Raw genomic sequence first — 21452 nt, forward strand, 5'->3', positions numbered from 1 at the left:
GTTGCAATTGGGGAGAGTGGGAAGGGATGGAGTTGTGGGAGCGAGGCGACCGCCGTGCCAGCAAGTTTGCGTCGCCGGGACGACTCCTTCTCCTCCTCCTTCGATCCAGTAACTTCTTCACCACCATCATCCAGTGAGGAGAATCGAAATCCAACCCAGTTTTGTTTTTTGCCTGGTGTGTCCCCCCCCCCCCCCCCCCCCCCTTGTCTATTTAGAAACAAATCCCCAGAAAGACCCGCGAGAACCCACCCTTTTTGGCATCCTGCGAGGGGAGGGTGGGGGTAAATCACAGTTAATGGCATTGTTACCATTTGCAGGCCCGCGCTCTCTCTCTCTCTCTCTCTCACACTCGCTTTCTCTCTTTCTCTCTCTACCCTTCACGCACGCCTCCCGTCTTCATCCGCCCTGGTCGTCAATGCTTCTTCCCCCGAGTTTGGCATTTTGAACCTTTTTTTCCTCACATATGGCTTGTTTCGTTGTGTGGAAGCTCTCTCTAGCTTTGCGTCGCCCCACTTTGGTGCTCTTTGGTTTCCTTGCGACGTGTGGGCAGTCGCCTCTGTAGATCTCCTTGTGGCGGGGTTCCTTCGGTTTCCAGGTTTTGATGGTGCAAGAGAGCAATATTCGCGTGCAGGAACTTGTGGGTTGTAAAGATGCGACGCAAGTCGGGCAGGGCCTAGCTGTGAGGGAGCGATAGAGAAAGGGAGAGAGAGGGCGAGAGGAAGAGTGGAAGTGAGTGGGGGTGAAGAGAGTGAATGAAGAGATGGGGTAGCGAAACGAGGGCGTCGGAGAAAGCTGGAAAGAGCCGAGGGGAAGAGCTGCGGCAACAGGCGGGTGGATGGGGAAATGGTAACGGATAGGGAATTGCGGACGCTGCTCCTGTGGTGGCATGTGAATGCGGGCTTGGTGGGAGTGGGGGAGGAAGTGAGTGTGCGCAGGAGGAAATCCAAGGGTTGAGAGTTGCAGAATTCGTTGCAGTAGGGAGTGATTTTTTGTTTGCAGTTTTAGGCTCGATTAGGACGATAACAGGAATAACATGGAGATGCCGCCTCCAAACGAGCAGCGGTTCCAGCCCACTTTGCCTCGATGGCGCACCAGCGAGCTCCTCCCGTTCAGCCAGCAGCTCTCGCCGGGAGGGCCGTTCTCCGGTGTGGATTCCAAGTTTCTCATCGACGACAGCGTGTTGACAGATCTCATGGATCTGGACCCGCTCTGCGATCAGAACACGGAGCCATGGGCAATTGTGGGGCAGGACTTCGGTTTGCCGTTCGCAAGCTTCTCCCCTGGGGTGTTCTCGCCAGGTAATTTCTCCCCGTCCGCCATGTCTCCGCCTGCGTCGCAGGTATCTCAGAGCTCGCAGCTCTATGCGCAGGTTAATACTTTGATGGCTGTGCCGGGAGGGCAGTTTTCTTCTGGAGTCCTAGTGCAGGATGGTGGGCTCTCACCTTCGTCCTCGCGCCTGCTCGACCTCCTAGACCAGCCCGCAACGTCGGAAGGGTATCTTGTTGCTATGACTCCTGGTGCCGGTGCAAATTTCGCCGAGATGCCGCAAATTTACATCACACATGGTCAGGGGTCTAATCCTCACAGTAATTCTCAAGGCGCCGCGGTGACCGAAAGGCTGAATGATCTGGGGAATGACAGGATTAACTATGGGAATAATTGTGGGGTGGTATCCATGCGAGCGAATCAGGGTGGAGAGCTTGCACCTAGCAGCAGGGTAGGGGAATTGCAGGATGAGAACTCCCAGCTGATAGATCCCGCCTCGTTCGATTGCACGAATGGGGCGCAGAACGCACAGTATGACATGATCACGAAGTCTGAAAACTCGAGGAAGAGGTTGATGACGGTGGGGACCAAGGAGTCTCTGAAGGACCGCATGATGCAGGCGTTGCGGCTAATTGGCAGATCATGTGTGGATGTGCTGGCCCAGGTGTGGATGCCCGTGCGGACCACAGACAATCAGACTGTGCTGTCTACTCGCGAGCAGCCGTTTGTGCTGGAGCGCAAAACGGATCACATGTGGACGTATCGGTCCATTAGTGAGAATTATGTTTTCGCAGTGACGGGAGGGTTCCCGGGGCTTCCAGGGCGCGTGTACTTGCAGCAGGTGCCGGAATGGACCCCAAATGTGCAATTTTACAGTGATCATGAGTACCTAAGAGTGAAGCACGCAATGGCATGTGATGTGAAGGGGACGCTAGCTGTGCCCGTGTTTGAGGCGGGCTCGCGGAATTGTTTGGCTGTCATTGAGCTTGTGATGAAGGCTGAGAAGGTTCAGTATGCTCCAGAGATTGACATAATCTGTCGGGCTCTGCAGGTGTGAATTGATAAATGCTCCTTTTAACCTTCATTCCTTTGTCCCATTGCTCACATTCTTGACAAACGATCGTAGCATGGTCTTCTAGCTTTTTGGAGTTTCCGAAATCAGAGAGAATGACACTGTTTTCACTTGCTGTATCTTGAAATTGGGTCATCGACTTCTTTCTATTTATTTTGTTTATTTTCAGTTTTATTTTTGGTTTATTTTTGAGGGAAAGTACGCTCTCGTGCATCATCAGTGTTACACCTCTGAAGAATATACCAAAAATTTGAAACTATCGTGCGGCTCAGTGCCCTTTGCTGTTCTCGTTGAGAAATGTGAGAGGTTTTCAAGTAGAGACGGCATTTATTGGTAATAGTTATGCACAGTCCAGGCATTCAGAACATTACTACGCAGTCCTGCATATGCACGCTCAGATGATTTTGAAAATAATTAGGGTCGTCATTTTCTCTTCAATTTAAGATTTGGCACATAAAGAGAATCTGTTGGCAATCCCGATGGAGGTTCTTCAGGTTTCTTTCCGAGGTGGTCCTGAAAAATGCTACGTGGCAGTTGGGGTTTTATATCCGTATTCACCAAGGACTTTTTCTACATCTGCAGGCTGTGAACTTGTCATGCTCGGATGGGATGGAGCTTCCAGCATTAGAGGTACATTCACACTCCTCTACTTCATCATCCAGCACTAACTCGAGTGTCACAAGGTCCTTTATTCTAGAATAGATGTTTTGGTCAGCATAAGAGTCTGCGGCAAACTTGCAGATTTCCCAGTTTAGCCGGCAGAGAACACTAATGTTGACTCTAAATTCCAGTAAGCTTCAGAATAGGGGGCATCGTTTATCCTATGTATTTCTGGATGTTAACATCAGATTTTGCAACAGTTTCGAACACAGGGCCGGCGCGTGGCACTTGCAGAGATCAGCGAAGTTCTGACTGCCGTTTGTGAAACCCACAACCTCCCGCTAGCTCAGACGTGGGTTCCTGGGAGCCACCACTCACTGGAAAAGCCCAGCAACAATAAAAAGTCTCGGATTGAAAGTGGCGGCAACAGTAAAAGTTCCGGGGGCAGTTACAGCAGCAGCCGCGTCTGTCTGCGTACCGGCGACGGTCCTCACTACGTTAAGGACAGCAAGATGTGGGGATTCAGGCAAGCATGTCTAGAGCATTTCTTGGAGAAGGGACAGGGTGTTCCTGGCAAGGCCTTCGCCTCCAACCAACCCGCTTTCGAAAGCGATGTAAAAAACTACAGCAAGATTAAGTATCCTTTAGGGCATTACGCGCAGCTGTTTGGCCTCACTGCGGCAGTTGCGATCCGTTTGAGAAGTATCCACACGGGGACTGATGACTTCGTGCTAGAGTTTTTTCTCCCGGTGAATTGCACCAGCAGTAATGACCAGCAAGTGATGTTAAATTCTCTATCGATTACGATGCAGCGCGTATGTCGAAGCTTGAGGACTGTTACGGATAAAGAGTTTGCGGATGAGGTGAAGGCTGCCACAGCGGAGGAGAAGGCGGATGCCGAGAGCACTCTTTCGAAGGCGATGGATCCGCTTGAGGACCAGGGAAGTGGCGGTGCGTCTGCAATGGGATCATCTTTTTCCGAGAATGCAACGGAAGGGGATCACTTGCAAGAGAAGCTAGCACAGGATCCACAAGTAGCGTCAGCGTCTTCGTTGCAGCGTTCTCAGTCAGTCGCGAGCAAAAACGTTCAAATGGAAGAATCCAGCGAACATGTCGAGCCAATGTCGAATGGCCAGAAGCAAACGGCTGCCCGAGAGGCGGGAGCTTTGAGAACGTTCACGAGCATAGCGCAGAACGCTGCGAATCCGAACAGAAAGCTAGACAAGAGGCGGGGGACGACGGAGAAGACGATAGGGCTGGACGTTCTGCAGCAGTATTTCGCAGGCAGCTTGAAGGACGCAGCGAAGAGCATTGGCGTGTGTCCAACCACTTTGAAACGAATTTGTCGTCAGCATGGGATACCGAGGTGGCCGTCACGGAAGATCAACAAGGTGAGCCGGTCTCTGAAGAAGCTTCAGGGCGTGATCGAATCGGTGCAAGGCGCGGATGGAGCTTTGCAAATTAATGCTCTGAGCGGCGACATCGCCTCCGCGGCAGTCGCTGCGGCAGCAGTGACGGGCGTGCCAGCAGCGAAGGATGCTGACACACCAGAGGGACGACCAGCTGCCTCTCCCAGTGATGGCCATCTCAACAAGCAGGACGGGTTGATCAATGGCGAGAGTAATCAAACTCCAATGTCAAATTTAGACGAGGAGTTTTCACCCCGTGATTCTCAACCCTCCCGGCATCCCGCAGTAGCTTCTAACTTGAGCTATGCTCGTGTGGGGTCCAAAGATGCTGCAAATCTAGCGAACACAACCGACACAAGATCTTCACCTACAGATCACACATGGAACCGCAACTCGGATGAAAGCTCTGAAGGTGCTGGACGCGACTCGACGACCTACGGCGACACACAAAACTTCGTCACGGTCTCTTCGGAGCAGGAGTTAAAGGGCGCGGTCCGGAAGCTGGATCGCAAAGAGGATGCAAGCGCAAACCTGGACACGCCTCTACTGTGTCTTCCTAATGGAAGCTCCAGCCGCAGCCAGTGCGGCGCATCGGACAGCAGCATGTCGGAATTCTGCCGCAACGCTGACTCAGGAAGTGGGACTGGCTTTTATGGAGGTGCGATCTGCGTGGAGTCGCGTGTCCACGGCGGCGCGCGCGCGCTAGCTGCATTGCGGGACTCCGACCTGAGCTCATATGGGAACCCTGTCGCTTGTGGGCGGTACCCACTGGAAGATTCTCCGCGGGAGGTGACCGGTGGTCATCGAACTGGATCATCGCAGCATAATGGCAGCGATTCAAGTTCCCCGTCATCGGGTGCGGGAGGACATCCTCGCAAGCACTGGCCAGCTCCCGCCCCGGAACCCGAGGCTGTGACAGTGAAGGCAACGTTCGGAGCCGACACAGTGCGGTTTAAGCTGCTGGTAAAATCTAGTTATCTAGAACTCAGAACTGAGATCAGTGGCCGATTAAAAGTGGACGATCAGGGTTTTGATCTGAAGTACCTGGATGACGAGGAGGAGTGGATGCTGATCACATGCGACGCCGATGTCAAGGAGTGCATCGAGGTGGCGCGGACGCTGGGGAGGCACACGGTGAAACTGATGGTGCGGGAGAATGGCTCCCGGAACTCGAGCGGAAACAACTCCAACATCAGTCTGCAGGTAATGACCACCAGTTAGGATAGAACACCCCATCTCGCCAACTGACGCGACTGTCTTTGGATCTGGAAAAACGCCAATCTTCAAAGATGGAAAATCAATGTCTGTATCTAGAAAGATTTGTGCCGGGACAGCGCCCCTGAGAGCTACCCAAGCGGAACTGTGATCATCTGGTCCTGGCTATTACACTGGGAGAAAACATTAGGGTTAGGTGACAAGATCATACACGGAGGAGAGCAAGATCAAGAGCAAGAGCAAGTTCAGCAGCTCTGGAATGGAATCAAAGGAGGTAAAGCAGTAACGCGGCCGTAAGGTTTTCCGAAGCACAGCCTCAGGCTGTTGATGTGAACCAGGCCCCTTACCAAACTTTCCACAATTATACCATCCTATTGCTAGCTGCTGGACATGGAAGCGGCTCCTCCTAAGTTGGGAGAATCGGCAATTGCATTCAAAAGTGATCCCTTGGAACATCGTCACGCTGGGAGGATTGATAATTTGGTTTGCAGCTTGATGAAGGTCTACGCAGAAGTGGGAACCAAGTACATAGTGGACCAAGATTAAAATATCCCTTTTACATGAGAGCACTTTCAGCAGGGTCTTGGTGCTTTTGTTCATCATGTGAATAATCAAGTTGCATAATCTCCCTTGTATTTTATGAAACCTCGTAGGTGCAGGGTAGCTCATACTCTCCTGACTATAGGTGCTTGCCCTTCTACGATCATCGCCACAAGTGTTCCCAATACATTCAATCAACTTGTTGAATTGTATACTACGGCTCCCTCTTAGTGTTTTCTGTCTACTTCTGATCTGGATGGTTCTTCAACATGATGTTCGAACTGAATGGAATTGAACTTTTCTGGTTTTGTGTGGAGAGATGTGCAGAATGTAGTGTTCATTGCTTGAAGAATAGGAGGAATGTAAAGCTTTGCTTATTGAAGTTGCCGTTCATGAAGTAAATGTGAAACTGTGATTGTTGACTGGATATGTAGCGCTGGAAAACAGACCGTTTATTCATGTTGCGAAGCTTTAAGACCCGTTCAAAGCAATTATGGGGCACTGTTAAAATATGTAATTGTCTGTTCATCCATGTGTAAATTATACAGGAAAATGGAGTATTGAAGGAAAAAAAGGCTATCGGAACAATTTTTGGAAACTGAATTTCATGAAATGATTCAGGTGTAGATGAATAATTGTGATAATGAAATAGTAATATTGTTTTAAAGATTACATAGAATTTATTACAAAAATAATTTATAATATGATAAATATTTATATTATATACTTCTATCTTCCAATAATTATTTTTTAATAGATTTTAAAATCATAATACTACTACTTTGGTCCTTTAAAAATCAACAAAATTTAAAAGAAAATTCAACTTTACTAGGTGTTTGCTATAATAGTAATTTATAAGCCAATTAGATAAACTTATAATCAAATAGGGTGTAATTTGATCATTAGTGACTTCTATCATAAGTCCAAATTGAATATATAATATAAATTATTACATGTATGGAGCAAAATTATAAGATAAAGATTTATATGTTTAAAAAAAAAAACCATAATATTTACATCAAATGTAATATTAGAATTGTTATAACAAGTAATAATATTTTTTTATACTTATTATAAAATCCTTCTCTATATTCATGTGCTTATAAGTTAAATCCTTATAAGAAGTGTAATCAAGATATATATAATAGTTTTTAATAAAAAATTTTATGCATTCAAAAAATTCTATAGAATTTTGACTTCTTGCACATAAAATAATTTTTAGTTAAAGAATTATATTGCCAACATGTCAATAAGAGCCATTAAATCCAAGTTGGATAAACATGTAACTTAAAGTGCTTGTGGTTGTTTTAACAAAAACAAATCTCTTAGGGTGTTTTTTAACAATTTTATTTCTTAAACAATTTTCATCGACAATCTTAATACTATTTGTGTACTCTTTTTCAAGTCTCTTAATAGGTATTATTACAACCTTAAAGCTGTTTAAAATATTTTCTATGGTTGTGGGTAGATCTTTACAACTTATTAAGATAGATATATTTTTTAATTTTTAGAATTATAATTAACTACTAATGTATTTTAAATATGTAAATAAATAATTATATTTCTTTCAAGATTAGAATAATATAGTGTATATAAAATTATATTGTAGTAAATATTTCTTAATTGGATTACAAATTTAAATTTATAAAGAATATTCTTATAAGAATATAATCTCTATTTAATTTATTTTATCAAATATTCTTTATTAACTTAAGTTTAAAAAAATTTTATGAATTAATTTTGATAATTAATCATTCATTATAAGATCTATTCAAAAGCCTATTTGTAGAAGTCTTAGAAGTTGATATTTATTTTGAACTAAAAGCTTCTAACAATAAAACTTGCATAATGTGATACAAATTATTCCTATATTTATCTATATTTGAAAAGCTATTATCTTTACATATTGATTTTTTACTTAAATTATTAATGTTTTAAATCTAAAATTGGCACTTGAAATAATTTCAATTCAATACATGACTTTAGGCCTCAAAAGAAGCAACTTGATTCATGTATGTAATTTTTTTTCACAATTAATATTTTTTACTGTAATATTATTATTATTTTAAATATTTGTTAGAAAATAATTAATTGCATGTTTATGTAATTAGATAAAAATTTGTTGTCTCTACTATTTTAATATTTAAAAAAATCTATATTTAATAAATTTATAAAAATAATAACCATATTTACAATAAATGTAATAGATATGGTGGACTTCTAATCTTTGTAAGAAGTATCAACACCACTCTTAACTTAGGTGTAGTCCTCTCTTTGCAATAATTGCATTTAATATGTAAACTATTGGTATTTTAGTAGACATTGTGAAAAAGATACCTACCTTACAATCTTTGTAAGATTAAAAACATATTAGATGGTTTCAAAAACTAGTATTAAAGAGATTAACCTTAGAACTATTGATACTATTGTATGTAGTATCTAGTTTTTGTATATATCTTTATAGGAACTATTGATACTATTAAATATCTTTAATCAAAACTAGTATTAAAGAGATTCAGCTTAGAACTATTTATAGAAAATAAATGTAATAGAAATGGTGGACTTCTAATCTTTGTAGAAAGCTTAGAACTATATATCTATGAAGACAAAGATATTTAAGATTATTAAAGATATTTACTAGTATCAATTGTATATAATATCTAGTTTTTGTTAAGATATTTGTATAATTTGAAATTTTAATTTTAATTTTAATCCATTCAATCCTTTATCTATTGAATATAAGACTATAATTCTAAGATGGATTATTTTAAAGAATTTCTTAAGAAATTCATTTATTTTATTAAAATCCTAATTAAAAAATTTAGAACTTTTTTGGATAAAATTGAAAAAAAATTTAAATCACTAAATTCTAATAAAGTACAACAATTGATTTAAAAAGATAATATGATTTTTTTTTTAGATTCATCAATTATATATCTAAAATTTAAAATCATCTTATCAAACTACAACTATTTGCATACTAGATATGTGTATTTCTTTAAAGTTATATATGAAATCAACTATTATTCTTCATTAAAAACAACTTAAAATCTTAAAACTTTGATTTATTTTTTTTTAAAAACTATAGTTTACTCTTACATAGTACTAGAGAGATAAAATTTATGTTAACTTAGAATTGTACTAAAGTTCTAAATAACATGACTACTTGATGGCAATAACCAATCCAAATTGATGAATAGAAGAACATATTGTAGTGCTAAAATATCATTTGTTTTAGTAAAAATTCATTCAATGTTAAAAATCATTAAGTGCATTCTAAAATAGACACAACTAATTTCAATAAGTAGTGATGGAACAAATCTATACAACAATGTACTTTAGTCAACATCTATTCTAGAAAATTTATTCAAATAAAAAAATAGAATAAATCTTGTCCTAAAATCATACTACAAAAGTAAATCAACTCTCTCCTTTACAATTAGTAAAAATTTGAATTTATCAAAATTGATTCCACAATAGCCTAAAGCCTTATAATAAAATTTGTTTATTATTGGATTTTCAAGAGTAGCTAATTTTACATCAAAGGAAAGACAAACATTAAAGCCTATCTGAAAAGATGGAGCTAGGCAAATCATTCTATTTATACAATCAATAAAGACAACTAATGTCTCTCTTATCTAATAATAAGGCGTGTTTATTTAGTCTTTAAAAGACATATATGACAATACATTAAGTTTTGTTTTAAAAGTAATTACCATGGCCAAATTAGCTTAATAAGTAACTATTCTAATATAGTTGTAACATATGAAATGATAACAATCCTACCTAAAAATGCAATGAATATATATATATATATATATATATATATAACTTTATTAATCAAAATAATTCAATTAAGTTTTCATATTAATAAAAAAAATTCAGACTATGAATTAGACTAAAATATTTTTACCTATCTTTTAACAAAATAATATTTTGAAATATTAAATTTATTAAAACATTGTGCTGATAGACCATCTTTGAATTATTTTTATGTATTATTAATTCTACACCACAAGCTACTTGCAAGTTATAAATTCAATCTTAAATTTTTTTAGCAAGAGAATGTCCAAACAATCATTAGAAACATATAGATATAACAAAGTAGGATACTATTTATAGTTAAGTTTAGAAAAGCTATAAAATCATATAATCATTATTCCAAAAAATAGATCAATCTACTCAAATAAGAAGAGGTAGAGAAAAAAAAATAAGTATAAGGTTACAAGAAACTACATATATATTATAATAATCGAAAGATGAAAGATGACTTTAAAATCTTACTTGACCATATAGCATTGATTGAATAACAAAAAAATAAAGAAAATAGATTAGAATTAAGATAAAATAGATTTCTATTAGTAATTGTTATTTTAGAGAATTTTTTTAAGCATTATAAAATAAATGCCACCAATTAAGAATACCCAATTTTGAAAACCATTAGGGTATTGAGATTTAAAAAATTCTTAACTAATATTTTTTTATAAAAATAAATTAAATAGAAATAAAATAAGTAATTATAAGATTCAATTTTTATTAGACATATTCAAATAATTATATTCTAAAAAACATAATAATGAACTAAAAACTTCTATAGAGGATCTACCAATAACAAAAGAATCAAATGAAGGTATTAAATATTTGGCCAAAGATAAAACACCAAGCCTAGTAGAATTGATATTGAATTCTTTTGAATATATTGTCTATTGTAGAGTATGGCCATATAAATTTCTTTTATAGATTCTATGAAAAGAATATCTTTTTAGATTAATCATTTGAAGTCTCATCATTCTTGCATTTTAAAATAAATAAAGAGGTGCTTAGAAATCATAGTTCAATCATTTTTTTCTATATAACATATATGATATTTTAATTTTTTTTATAATAAAATATTCATTTGTATGCCAATACTTTAATAGCAAGGTCTTAAAAAAGTTAAAAGCTGAATACTCAACAAGATTCAATCTAATAAGAAGGCTTATTATTGTAAATTATTTTATGTTGGTATTTGTAATATATTTTATTATGGCATCTTAAAGAAATAAATGCAATCAAAAGAAAAGCTAAAAATTTCTTTTGGAGTAGCACAATAACAAATTATAAAACTAAAAGTAGTGAGACCAATTCCTAACTAATGATTGCTTTAATATATTTGATTATGAACACGTATTTAATACAATAGCAAGAACATGCTTACTAAAGATACTTATGCTAAGGCAATCTAGTGTCATATAATTTCCAAAAAATATATATTTAGCTAAAAATTATGTTCAATGGTACTATAAAATTAAATCCAAGTTTTCTATTAAATAACCAAATCTTTCTCCAAGCTTAGAGTAAATTCTATATGTAAAAACATATTTGCAAATCATAAAGAAATATAATAATAGATCTTAGAAATAAATTTTATATTTATTTATTCTTTGAATATATATTTTTATAATAAAGCTAAGAATTCCTTCAATTAGTGTTATTGACAATCTCAAGAATTAATGCTAAATAACTATATAGTCCTAGAACAAGACAAATTTAATTACTTTGGTGCATACAAGCAAAGGGTTATTGACAATAGTTAATAGCCCAAAAGAAATGTTATCCCAATGAAGAAGACTCTAACATACAAAATCTTATGCTTTTTACAGTTTCTATCTATTTAAATCACATAATAAGAAATACAATAAACCCATTTCAATTAAAAAGATGGATTAGAACCTTCTCAACTATTTGCTAATACTAGCCATTACACTTATTTGAAGTCTTTTTTAAGAACATAAGTGATGGTGAAAGAAATATTGTCTTTTTTACAAAATGATTTATCTAAAAAGCATGTACAAAATGTATAAAAATATACCTATTACACAAAGATATGTATATCAAATCATTTCATGTCTTTAATAATCAATCAAAATAAAATCCACCTCTCCATTTGTCACGGCCATAATCATGTAAGCTAATAATTACATATAGAAATAGGTAGAAGTAAGTAAAAGTAGATAAAAGTAAATTAATTCTATAATATTTAATATAGAAGCTTCCTAGAAACTTCCTAGACGCTGCTTTGACTTCATAGGTGTCTTTAATTGACTTTTTGGATTAGAAACGTGGTCAACAAGTTGGCCATGTGCCACACATGTTGTTAGCTTGAAGATCAAGCTAACTATGTGGCCTACACGTAGAAAAACTTGCCTTGTAAGTCAAGGCATGTGTCCTACAAAGTCAACACATATTGGAGGTCCTATAGAACGTCGCCACGTAGCTCCTAGTTAGATAGTATATATAGAGACAAGAGTGAAGGCTTCTTCACTCTTGTCAACTCCTTTCTTGCTTCTAGCCCAGGTTCAAGAGTCTTTAGTTTCTTGTCTTGTGGCAATAGCCATTCCAGTTTCCTTTTAATATACTTACTTGTTTATATTTTGACTAATTATATCGAGATAGCCTTTTTGTGTATATTTTCCCTCATCGAGTCTTTGTCCTTGACAGATTGACAAGAGTACTCTTACAATATCAGAGCTTTGTTTTTCTTAAGTTAGAGTGGATTACCTCTTTCTCTTGACAAGACATAAGAATATTAGAAGTTTGCGGATTACCCACTTCTAAATTGATATTGTTCTTAGTATCTTCTTTGTTATTAAGTCTTTCTTTTCTTTTTTCTTGAGCAGTATCAAACAAATTTTTCTTCTTAGTGTCATTATGGTAGAGCTTGTTGAAATGAAGAGTGCAATGGCACAAATGCAAGAGCAAATGAGGGAGTTAATGCTTGCGATGCATCAACTCAATTCAACAACACATGAAAGAACAAGAATAACAGAAAATGGGAATTTAGAGATGATCGGAGCTGCTTCAACATCTACAACAAATCACGTTCGTTCTCCAATTGTACAACACCCTGTAAACACTAGAGAACCAAGAATTGCCTTACCCGAGAAATTCGATGGTACGAGATCTAAGTTTCGAGGGTTCATCAATCAAGTACAATTGGCAATTGAACTTCAACCGCAAAGCTATCCAACTCCAGGATCACAAGTCAGGTTTATTGACACTCTACTTTCTGGTTCTGCATTATCATGGTTTTCGTCTTTTCTTGAACAACGAAATCCAATATTGGACAATTTGGAAGCTTTTTTGGCGGAGTTTTGATCTATGTATGGTGAACACGATGCAACTCGTGTTGCAACAAATAAGATCCGAATTCTGCGACAAGGAAATCGCTCAGTAACAGTGTATGCTTCACAATTTCGACAACTTGCAATTGACATCAAGTGGGATGATGCTGCACTCATTAGTCAATTTCTTTATGGATTGCAATACGAAGTAAAGAAATTGATGCTCAACTTACCTGATCCTCAAACTTTGAGTCAAGCAATCGATTTTGCAGTAAAATGTGATAATCGACTTTTCGAATTTCGATCTGAGAATCATTCACGGGAACCTCAACATTATTACTCAATGGCAACATCAACATCTTTGCCAAACGTACATTCGGAAGTAGAAGACATGCAAATTAATGCGGTACGTTTTAAACCTCTAACTGAGCAAGAAAAGATTCGTCGTCGTCAAGAAGGATTATGTTTATATTGCGGAGAACCTAAGCACACTACTCAACATTGTCCAATGAAATGACGTAACTATAAAATGAGGGGTACGACGGTCAAAGAAGACAACATGTCGGAAAACAGATTCGTGCAGCTGGAACCTTGTACAATTCCTAATGGAGGTCCTATCCTCTCCTCAGAACCCTCTCCTTGTTTTATAATAGACTTATATTTAGGACCTAAGAATTGCAAAGCCTCTGCTTTATTAGATTCGGGAGCCTCAACATGTTTTTTAGATGAACAATTTGTTAAAAGTCGTAAAATACCCTTTGTACAGAAACCTAAACTAGTACATGTAGAAGTCATAGATGGTCGTCCCTTGTCTTCTTGAGATGTCACTCATGAAACTCATCCTATAAAAGTAACAATAGACGGTCATGATAGCTACATAGCTTTTAACATAATTAAATCCCCGTCCAATCCAGTTATTTTAGGTTTATCCTGGCTAGAAAAATATAACCCTCGAATAGATTGGAATTCGCATAAACTTGACTTTTCCCAGAGCGTTATTAATAGTTCTACCAACCAAGTAAAAAATTATAAGTCTAGTATAGTAAAACCCGTACTGATAGGTGCAAAAGCATTTATACACGCAGCAAAAGAAGGATCAACTTTTGCTATTTATGCTGCACCTATTTCTGAAAACGTAAAGACTTCAAGTGGCATTCCAAGTCAATATCAGGAGTATCAAGACATTTTTGAGAAAAAGAATGCAGATATTCTTCCTGAGCATCGTCCACATGATTGTTCAATCGACCTCAAGGAAGGAACTCAGCCACCATTTGGACCAATTTACAGTTTATTGCAAGATGAGATGGCTGAACTCAAGACATATATTGACGAGAATTTAGCGAAGAATTTCATACGCCATTCAAAATCTCCAGCAGGAGTTCCAATTCTATTCGTAAAGAAAAAAGATGGATCTTTACGAATGTGTGTTGATTATCGAGGACTCAACAAGATCACAATCAAGAACAGGTATCCATTACCTTTGATATCAGGACTCCTTGACCAGTTGAATCAAGCTAAGATCTATACAAAAATAGATCTAAGAGGAGCATATAATCTAGTACGGATCAAAGAAGGAGATGAATGGAAGACTGCGTTTCGAACCAGGTATGGACATTTCGAATATAATGTCATGCCCTTTGGACTCACGAATGCACCAGCTGCTTTTCAACATCTCATGAATGATGTATTTCGTGAATTCTTAGACAATTTTGTCGTCTGCTATCTAGACGATATCCTGATCTATTCTAAGAACGTCGAAGAACATGAAATACATGTTCGTCAAGTATTACAAAAATTTAGAGATGCAGGATTGTACGCCAAGATAGAAAAGTGTGTATTTCACACTACTCAAGTTGACTTTTTAGGATATATCATTTCAAATAATGGTCTCATGATGGATTCTAAGAAAGTCCAAACAATCATGGATTGGAAGATTCCAAGGACGGTAAGAGATGTCCAATGTTTCTTGGGATTTGCCAATTACTATCGGATCTTCATCAAAGATTTCTCACGAGTTGCAGCTCCACTTACACGCTTGACTAGTAAAGATAAATTTCAATGGAATCAAGAAGCGGAAGCAGCATTTGAAGCCTTGAAGACATCGTTTGTCTTTGCACCAGTCTTATATCGTGTTGACTTTTCCAAGGCATTTTTTATGGAAACAAATGCATCAGATTTTGCCTTGGGTGCAGTTTTATCACAAATGGGAACAGATGATAAACTTCATCCGATAGCTTTTCATTCAAGAAAATTTTCAGCAGTCGAGATCAATTATGAGATCCACGATAAAGAACTTCTTACGATCGTGGATTCCTTTCAAGAATGGCGTCATTATCTAGAAGGCGCTTCTAGTCCAGTCACTGTGTATACAGATCACAAGAACCTCGAGTATTTCATGTCAGCACGCATGTTGAATCGTCGTCAAGCTCGTTGGAGTATGTCTTTGTCAAGATTCGAGTTCATTATCACTTATCGGCCAGGAAAACAACAAGGTTTGTCTGATGCCTTATCTAGACGTTCTTATTTTGCACCAAAAGAAGGAGATGCAGCTTTTGAGCAACAAATAATGGTCCTCTTGAAACCGGAGCAATTTCATCTCCGAGCAATGAAATCAACATTGACTGTTGATTCAACTTTTTTCAAGCAAATCCAGTCCAGTATGTCCTCAAACCCTCTTGTTTATGATATCGAGAATAATTCTTTCAAGTCTCATGATCCTTCTAAGTTCGAGTTTAAGAATAATCTATTATATTTTGAAGGACGCCTATATGTTCCAGAAGGAGAAGCACGTTTACGTGTTCTTCAAGCATGTCATGACTTTCCAGCAGCAGGGCACTTTGGATATAATAAGACTTTGGAACTCATATCAAGAGATTTTTGGTGGCCACAAATGTGGAAGTCAGTCAAAGACTTTGTACAATCATGTGATATTTGTTCAAGATCAAAAATTCCTCGTCATCGACCTTACGGACTTCTTCAGCCATTACCTATATCAGAACAACCATGGTCTTCTGTTTCTATGGATTTCATCACAGATCTTCCAAGCTCAAGATCTTATGATTCTATATTTGTGATAGTAGATCGTTTCACCAAGATGGCACAGTTTGTGCCATGTACAAAATCTATGACAGGTGAAGAAACAGCTAAGCTTTTCATTGATAATATCTATCGCTATCATGGATTACCTAAAGATATCATATTGGATAGGGGAACTCAATTTGTGTCAAGATTTTGGAGGACCCTTTTCAAGATTTTAAAAGTGGACATAAAGCTATCTTCGGCTTTCCATCCTCAAACTGATGGACAAACAGAGTGCGTAAACCAAGTCTTGGAGCAATATTTAAGGTGTACTATCAACTACCAACAAGATGATTAGACAACCCTTCTGCCATTGGCAGAGTTTGCTTATAATAATACGGTGCATTCTTCCACGCAACACACACCTTTCTTTGCCAATTATGGCTATCATCCACGACTTGATACTTTTGATTTTTCAAAAGTTAATAATCCTGCAGCAGAAGATATGGCAAATCGGTTGTCAGAGCTACATGCAATAATGAAGACGCAATTGAAGAAAGCTCAAGAATGACAAAAGATAAACGCAGATCTATATGGTAAGGAGAAACCACAACTCAATGTGGGTGATAAGGTATGGCTACTTCGTCGCAATATCAAGACTACTCGACCTTGTGACAAGTTGGACTATCGTAGGCTTGGCCCCTTTTCTGTTTTTGAACAGATCAATCCAGTTGCATATCGGTTACATCTACCGGAGTCAATGAAGATCCATCCTGTATTCCACGTGTCTCTTCTTGAACCATATAAGACAGTGGATATACAAGGAAGAAGACAAATGCCACCGCCTCCTATAGAAGTAGATAATAATGAAGAATTTGAGGTGGAAGAGATATTAGACTCAAGGCGGTGCCGAAATAAGCTGGAATATCTTGTTCATTGGCGCGGATATGATATTAGTGAACGTACATGGGAGCCATCCAGGAATCTAGCAAATGCATCAGCTAAAGTCAAAGTTTTTCATCAACGACATCCATCGAAACCAAGATGAAAATCTCTCTTATAAAAGAGACAAGATTGAGGCAAGATAACATTCAATTTCATATCCTTGTTTGTAACTTCTTTACATTTGTGACGCTAATTAGATGGAGAGCCAACAACCAGCGGATTCAACTCAAGAACCTTCGTTTGCTGACCTGCCGGACGAGACATTACGATTGTCACAACCTTCAAGACGACGCAATCGAGATGAACAACTTCAAGAACGACATGTTTTTCGTCGAATAGATGGTGAGATACAACGCGTTTGGTATCACGATTTGGGAAGGGACTCCCGATGTTTGGTGATTTTGCTAGAGGTAGGAACAACTCCTGATGGTGTTCCAAATATTCTATTCGAAGGAAGTTACGAAGGCCTCAACAATGATCAAATAACTGGGTGGTCTTCCCGCCCTGGTATGGGACACTACCGATGGTTGAGAGGCCCTATCAATCATCTTCGAAGAGAACAGAGATCAGAGTATGTGTCGAATACAATTCGTCGCATCATAGATTTCCTCAACATATGATGACCGCTCCTCGTGGAACTCGTCTCTAGAAGGAGGGGTTATGTCATAGCCATAATCATGTAAGCTAATAATTATATATAGAAATAGGTAGAAGTAAGTAAAAATAGATAAAAGTAAGTTAATTCTATAATATTTAATATAGAAGCTTCCTAGAAACTTCCTAGACGCTGCTTTGACTTCATAGGTGTCTTTAATTGACTTTTTGGATTAGAAATGTGGTCAACAAGTTGGCCATGTGCCACACATGTTGTTAGCTTGAAGATCAAGCTAATTATGTGGCCCACACGTAGAAAAACTTGCCTTGTAAGTCAAGGCATGTGTCCTACAAAGTCAACACATATTGGAGGTCCTATAGAACGTCGCCACGTAGCCCCTAGTTAGATAGTATATATAGAGACAAGAGTGAAGGCTTCTTCACTCTTGTCAACTCCTTTCTTGCTTCTAGTCCAGGTTCAAGAGTCTTTAGTTTCTTGTCTTGTGGCAATAGCCATTCCAGTTTCCTTTTAATATACCTACTTGTTTATATTTTGACTTATTATATCGAGATAGCTTTTTTGTATATTTTCCCTCATCGAGTCTTTGTCCTTGACACCATTTGTTCTTGATATAATGCAAATTAGGAAAATGAAAAAGATTTCAAAAAGAAAAAACTACCTTATTGCTCTTTTACTATCCAATCTTCCATTTAAATGCCTAATGATTTTACATAGGCATGCAAATACAATCTAGAAAAATTTAATGCCATAGGAAGTGGCTCTATTTATTGCCACTACATGCTTCTCACATTCATCTCTGGAACAAAGTCGGACATATTTTAACTACACTTTAAGCTTAATTGAAAAAGATTACAGGATAAGAACAAAATTGAGAAAAAACGTGACTAATATCATTTGATATGAGTAATATAACATAGGGATACAACAACATTTGCTTGGTTATATATTACATGTACTTTGTAGGTTTAATTCTTTCCATTTATCAATATAAATTTAACAATTGGATATCAAATAGTAATATGTTGATTGTGTGAATTAGTGCATGAATTTGTTTAATTAGTTATAATTTCGCATTTGTTTTTTGTATATAATTTAAAAAAAATTCACTTCAAAGCTATTTTAGTATTATAAGCATGGTAAAACATTGCTGGTCAGTACATCAATAATAGACGAAATATCACCGCTTTCTGTTTCAGAGAAAGATTGCTTCATGAAATCTTATACTGTACACGGCGTTTGAATGTTTAATATCACAAGAAAAAAACTGTGCATTGAACAATAACATCAATTTGAAACACAAACCAAAGCTTTCACAGAGGGAACGGATACAGTTGTCTATACTATCAACAAATTTCAGCATCGATTTTCACACGAACAGGTATATACATGTGTAGACATATATAAATGTGTGTATGTGTGTGTCTGTATGAATGTGAAAATACGCTTCTATACAGATACAAAAAAATGTTACGCCATTGACGACGCATTGAAACACAAAACCTTGAAACAGATGCTACACGGCATGATCAGCAGGTTACCGACACCGAAGCCATTGGATAGTGCGCAAGGATACTGGAAAAGATTAACCAGTTGGTGGGGTCACACAGGAATTTGAACAGCAATGTTCACCGCCCTGCCGATACACACTAGTTGCCCTGAAGGCGAAGTGCTGGTTGTTTGACGTCTTGCTGCTAGTGAATTTAACCTGCACGGTTATTCATTTAGTAGCAAAACGTCAAAAAGCCAGCACTTCGTGTTGAGGGTGCACCCATTATCGCTTCAGTAGCAGAAACCCGGAACCGCATGGACATTCCACGCCTTCGTGAGGAAACAACTCCGCAAGCGAAACGGTTGAAGCTTTCACTGAGCCCAGACCCCAACTGGTTACGGCTGTTCTGATGATTCTAGAGCAGCAGGGAGAATACTATCCGTTCCGCTCTTGCGAACGACACTGGTGCTCACGAACCTACGCGACCTTCCTGTCGATTTCAAGCTCAGAACTACCGCCATACGGCAAGCAACAATGAAACACAGTGCATCGTCTCTCCTAGTCACTCGTTGCTTCGGTGTTCAATGGAGCCTCATGTGTGTCCCTAAAATTACGCTGACTATTGACCTGTGCTCCTGCTAGAGAGTCAAGTACACACTCCTGTCCCTACTACAGGTCCGTGCTCAACTGTGAAGTGTATGAAGGGTTCGCATTTCCTCCATAAGTAGAAACCATAGGCGGCTCGAACGGTTTAGGGTTTGGGGCTCACAACTGCACCAAGAACTGAAATCAACAGGAGATGTGTAAGTTTGCAGCATGCGGTGTCAGATCCTTCTGACATTCTCGTGAAACTGCTTTTATCCACGATTATTGTATTGAAAAAACGATGGCAATCACTCAAATCAGAATTGTAATGAAGGTTGCAGAGATTGGTGTGAGAAACGACAGCAACCTTGAGCACAGTTTGGACTCTTGAGCAATATGAAACATCAGGGATCAATGAAGATTCTACAAGTAAATATCCATGTTGATTCACATTCAATTGCATCAATTGTGGCTAGAAGTGTTGACTGTCTTTGGAAAGCATCTTCACATCTAGTGGATGTCCCATTAAATTGGATTCTGATTTCTGAACTTTAACATGCATAATGCTGTATTTTCCCTCATTTCAACTTCTCGGTTACCACCGCTTCGGACTGATTTAAGTGTTCACTCTCCTTTGGGACTACATTCGTACTATAATTTGCGTGGTTTCTTCGACAATAATCTCCAAGACACTTTGGCAACCACTGGGAAGCAAGGAAGAGGAATGATGTCCTTCTGCAAAGTATCCTCCAGTCGTTCAACTCTCTCCACAACTACCTCCCACTGGTCTTAAAGCTCCTTCAATGAAAGTTTGAGGAACTCCACGGCCAAGTGCGTCTGGGACAATTGTGCTCTTCGATTGCTTGTCTACGAGAATTTTCGATCTAGAGCACCGCTCCCGAATCTTCCTGAGCTCCACCTCCAGCATGTCCATGGTCGAGTTGAAGAGAGTGACAGTATCGGGAACCAGGGGGGACAAGCAACCGAACGATTTGTGTGACTCAAAAGCCAACTTACGCGTAGTAGAAAAGCTGGTTTTCTCGTACCGCTTGATAATCTGACCGCTGAACCTGATCTCTGAATTCATTTTGTCTGTTTCCATGTCGACTTGAAAGCCAAGAATGGTTCCCACCCTGAATTTCACGAAACCAGCATATTCCCGCTGGTTGAATCCGTTGGTTATGGCGCTCATGTCTGAGGTTGAGCAGTTGCGTCTCCGGATGGTGGGGACTTAAATATCTTGGAGAGTACAATTTCCAAGGATCCTCCAGAGTTGCATGCGCGGTTATACCGAGAAAGGCGATAAGACGAAGAGCGGTTCGGTGGGCGACGCAAATGGAGTACCATTGTGTCGCAATTGTAGGAGTTAGAGACCTTGACAAGCTTTGAAGATGTATGATAATACTAGACTGGAATTTAACCTTCAGTCCTGTACGACCAAGTTGATAAGGCTTGAGCTTCGGATAAGAGGCATCGCAACCCTCAGTGATTATCTGAAATCGGAGTTCTTTGCATCAAAGGCTGACGCTGGAGCATCCCAATACTGCAAGTCCCACCACGTTACCCAGAACTTGAGGCGATTCTCATTTCGTCG

The 21452-nt window shown here is 38.4% G+C and overlaps 1 protein-coding gene across 1 annotated transcript; it reads left to right on the forward strand.

Moving 5' to 3' along the window:
- The first annotated feature begins 791 nt into the window (after window positions 1-791).
- Window positions 792-6314, forward strand: LOC112289804 (protein NLP9). The gene is made up of 3 exons (XM_024535412.3): window positions 792-2317; window positions 2921-2968; window positions 3199-6314. Exons 1-3 carry the CDS (start codon window positions 1034-1036, stop codon window positions 5566-5568), a joined length of 3702 nt encoding a protein of 1233 aa, XP_024391180.1. The 5' UTR covers window positions 792-1033; the 3' UTR covers window positions 5569-6314.
- Window positions 6315-21452: the final 15138 nt, after the last annotated feature.

Source organism: Physcomitrium patens, chromosome 12 (assembly GCF_059467195.1).
Source record: "Physcomitrium patens ecotype Gransden chromosome 12, ASM5946719v1, whole genome shotgun sequence".
NCBI lineage: Eukaryota > Viridiplantae > Streptophyta > Bryopsida > Funariales > Funariaceae > Physcomitrium > Physcomitrium patens.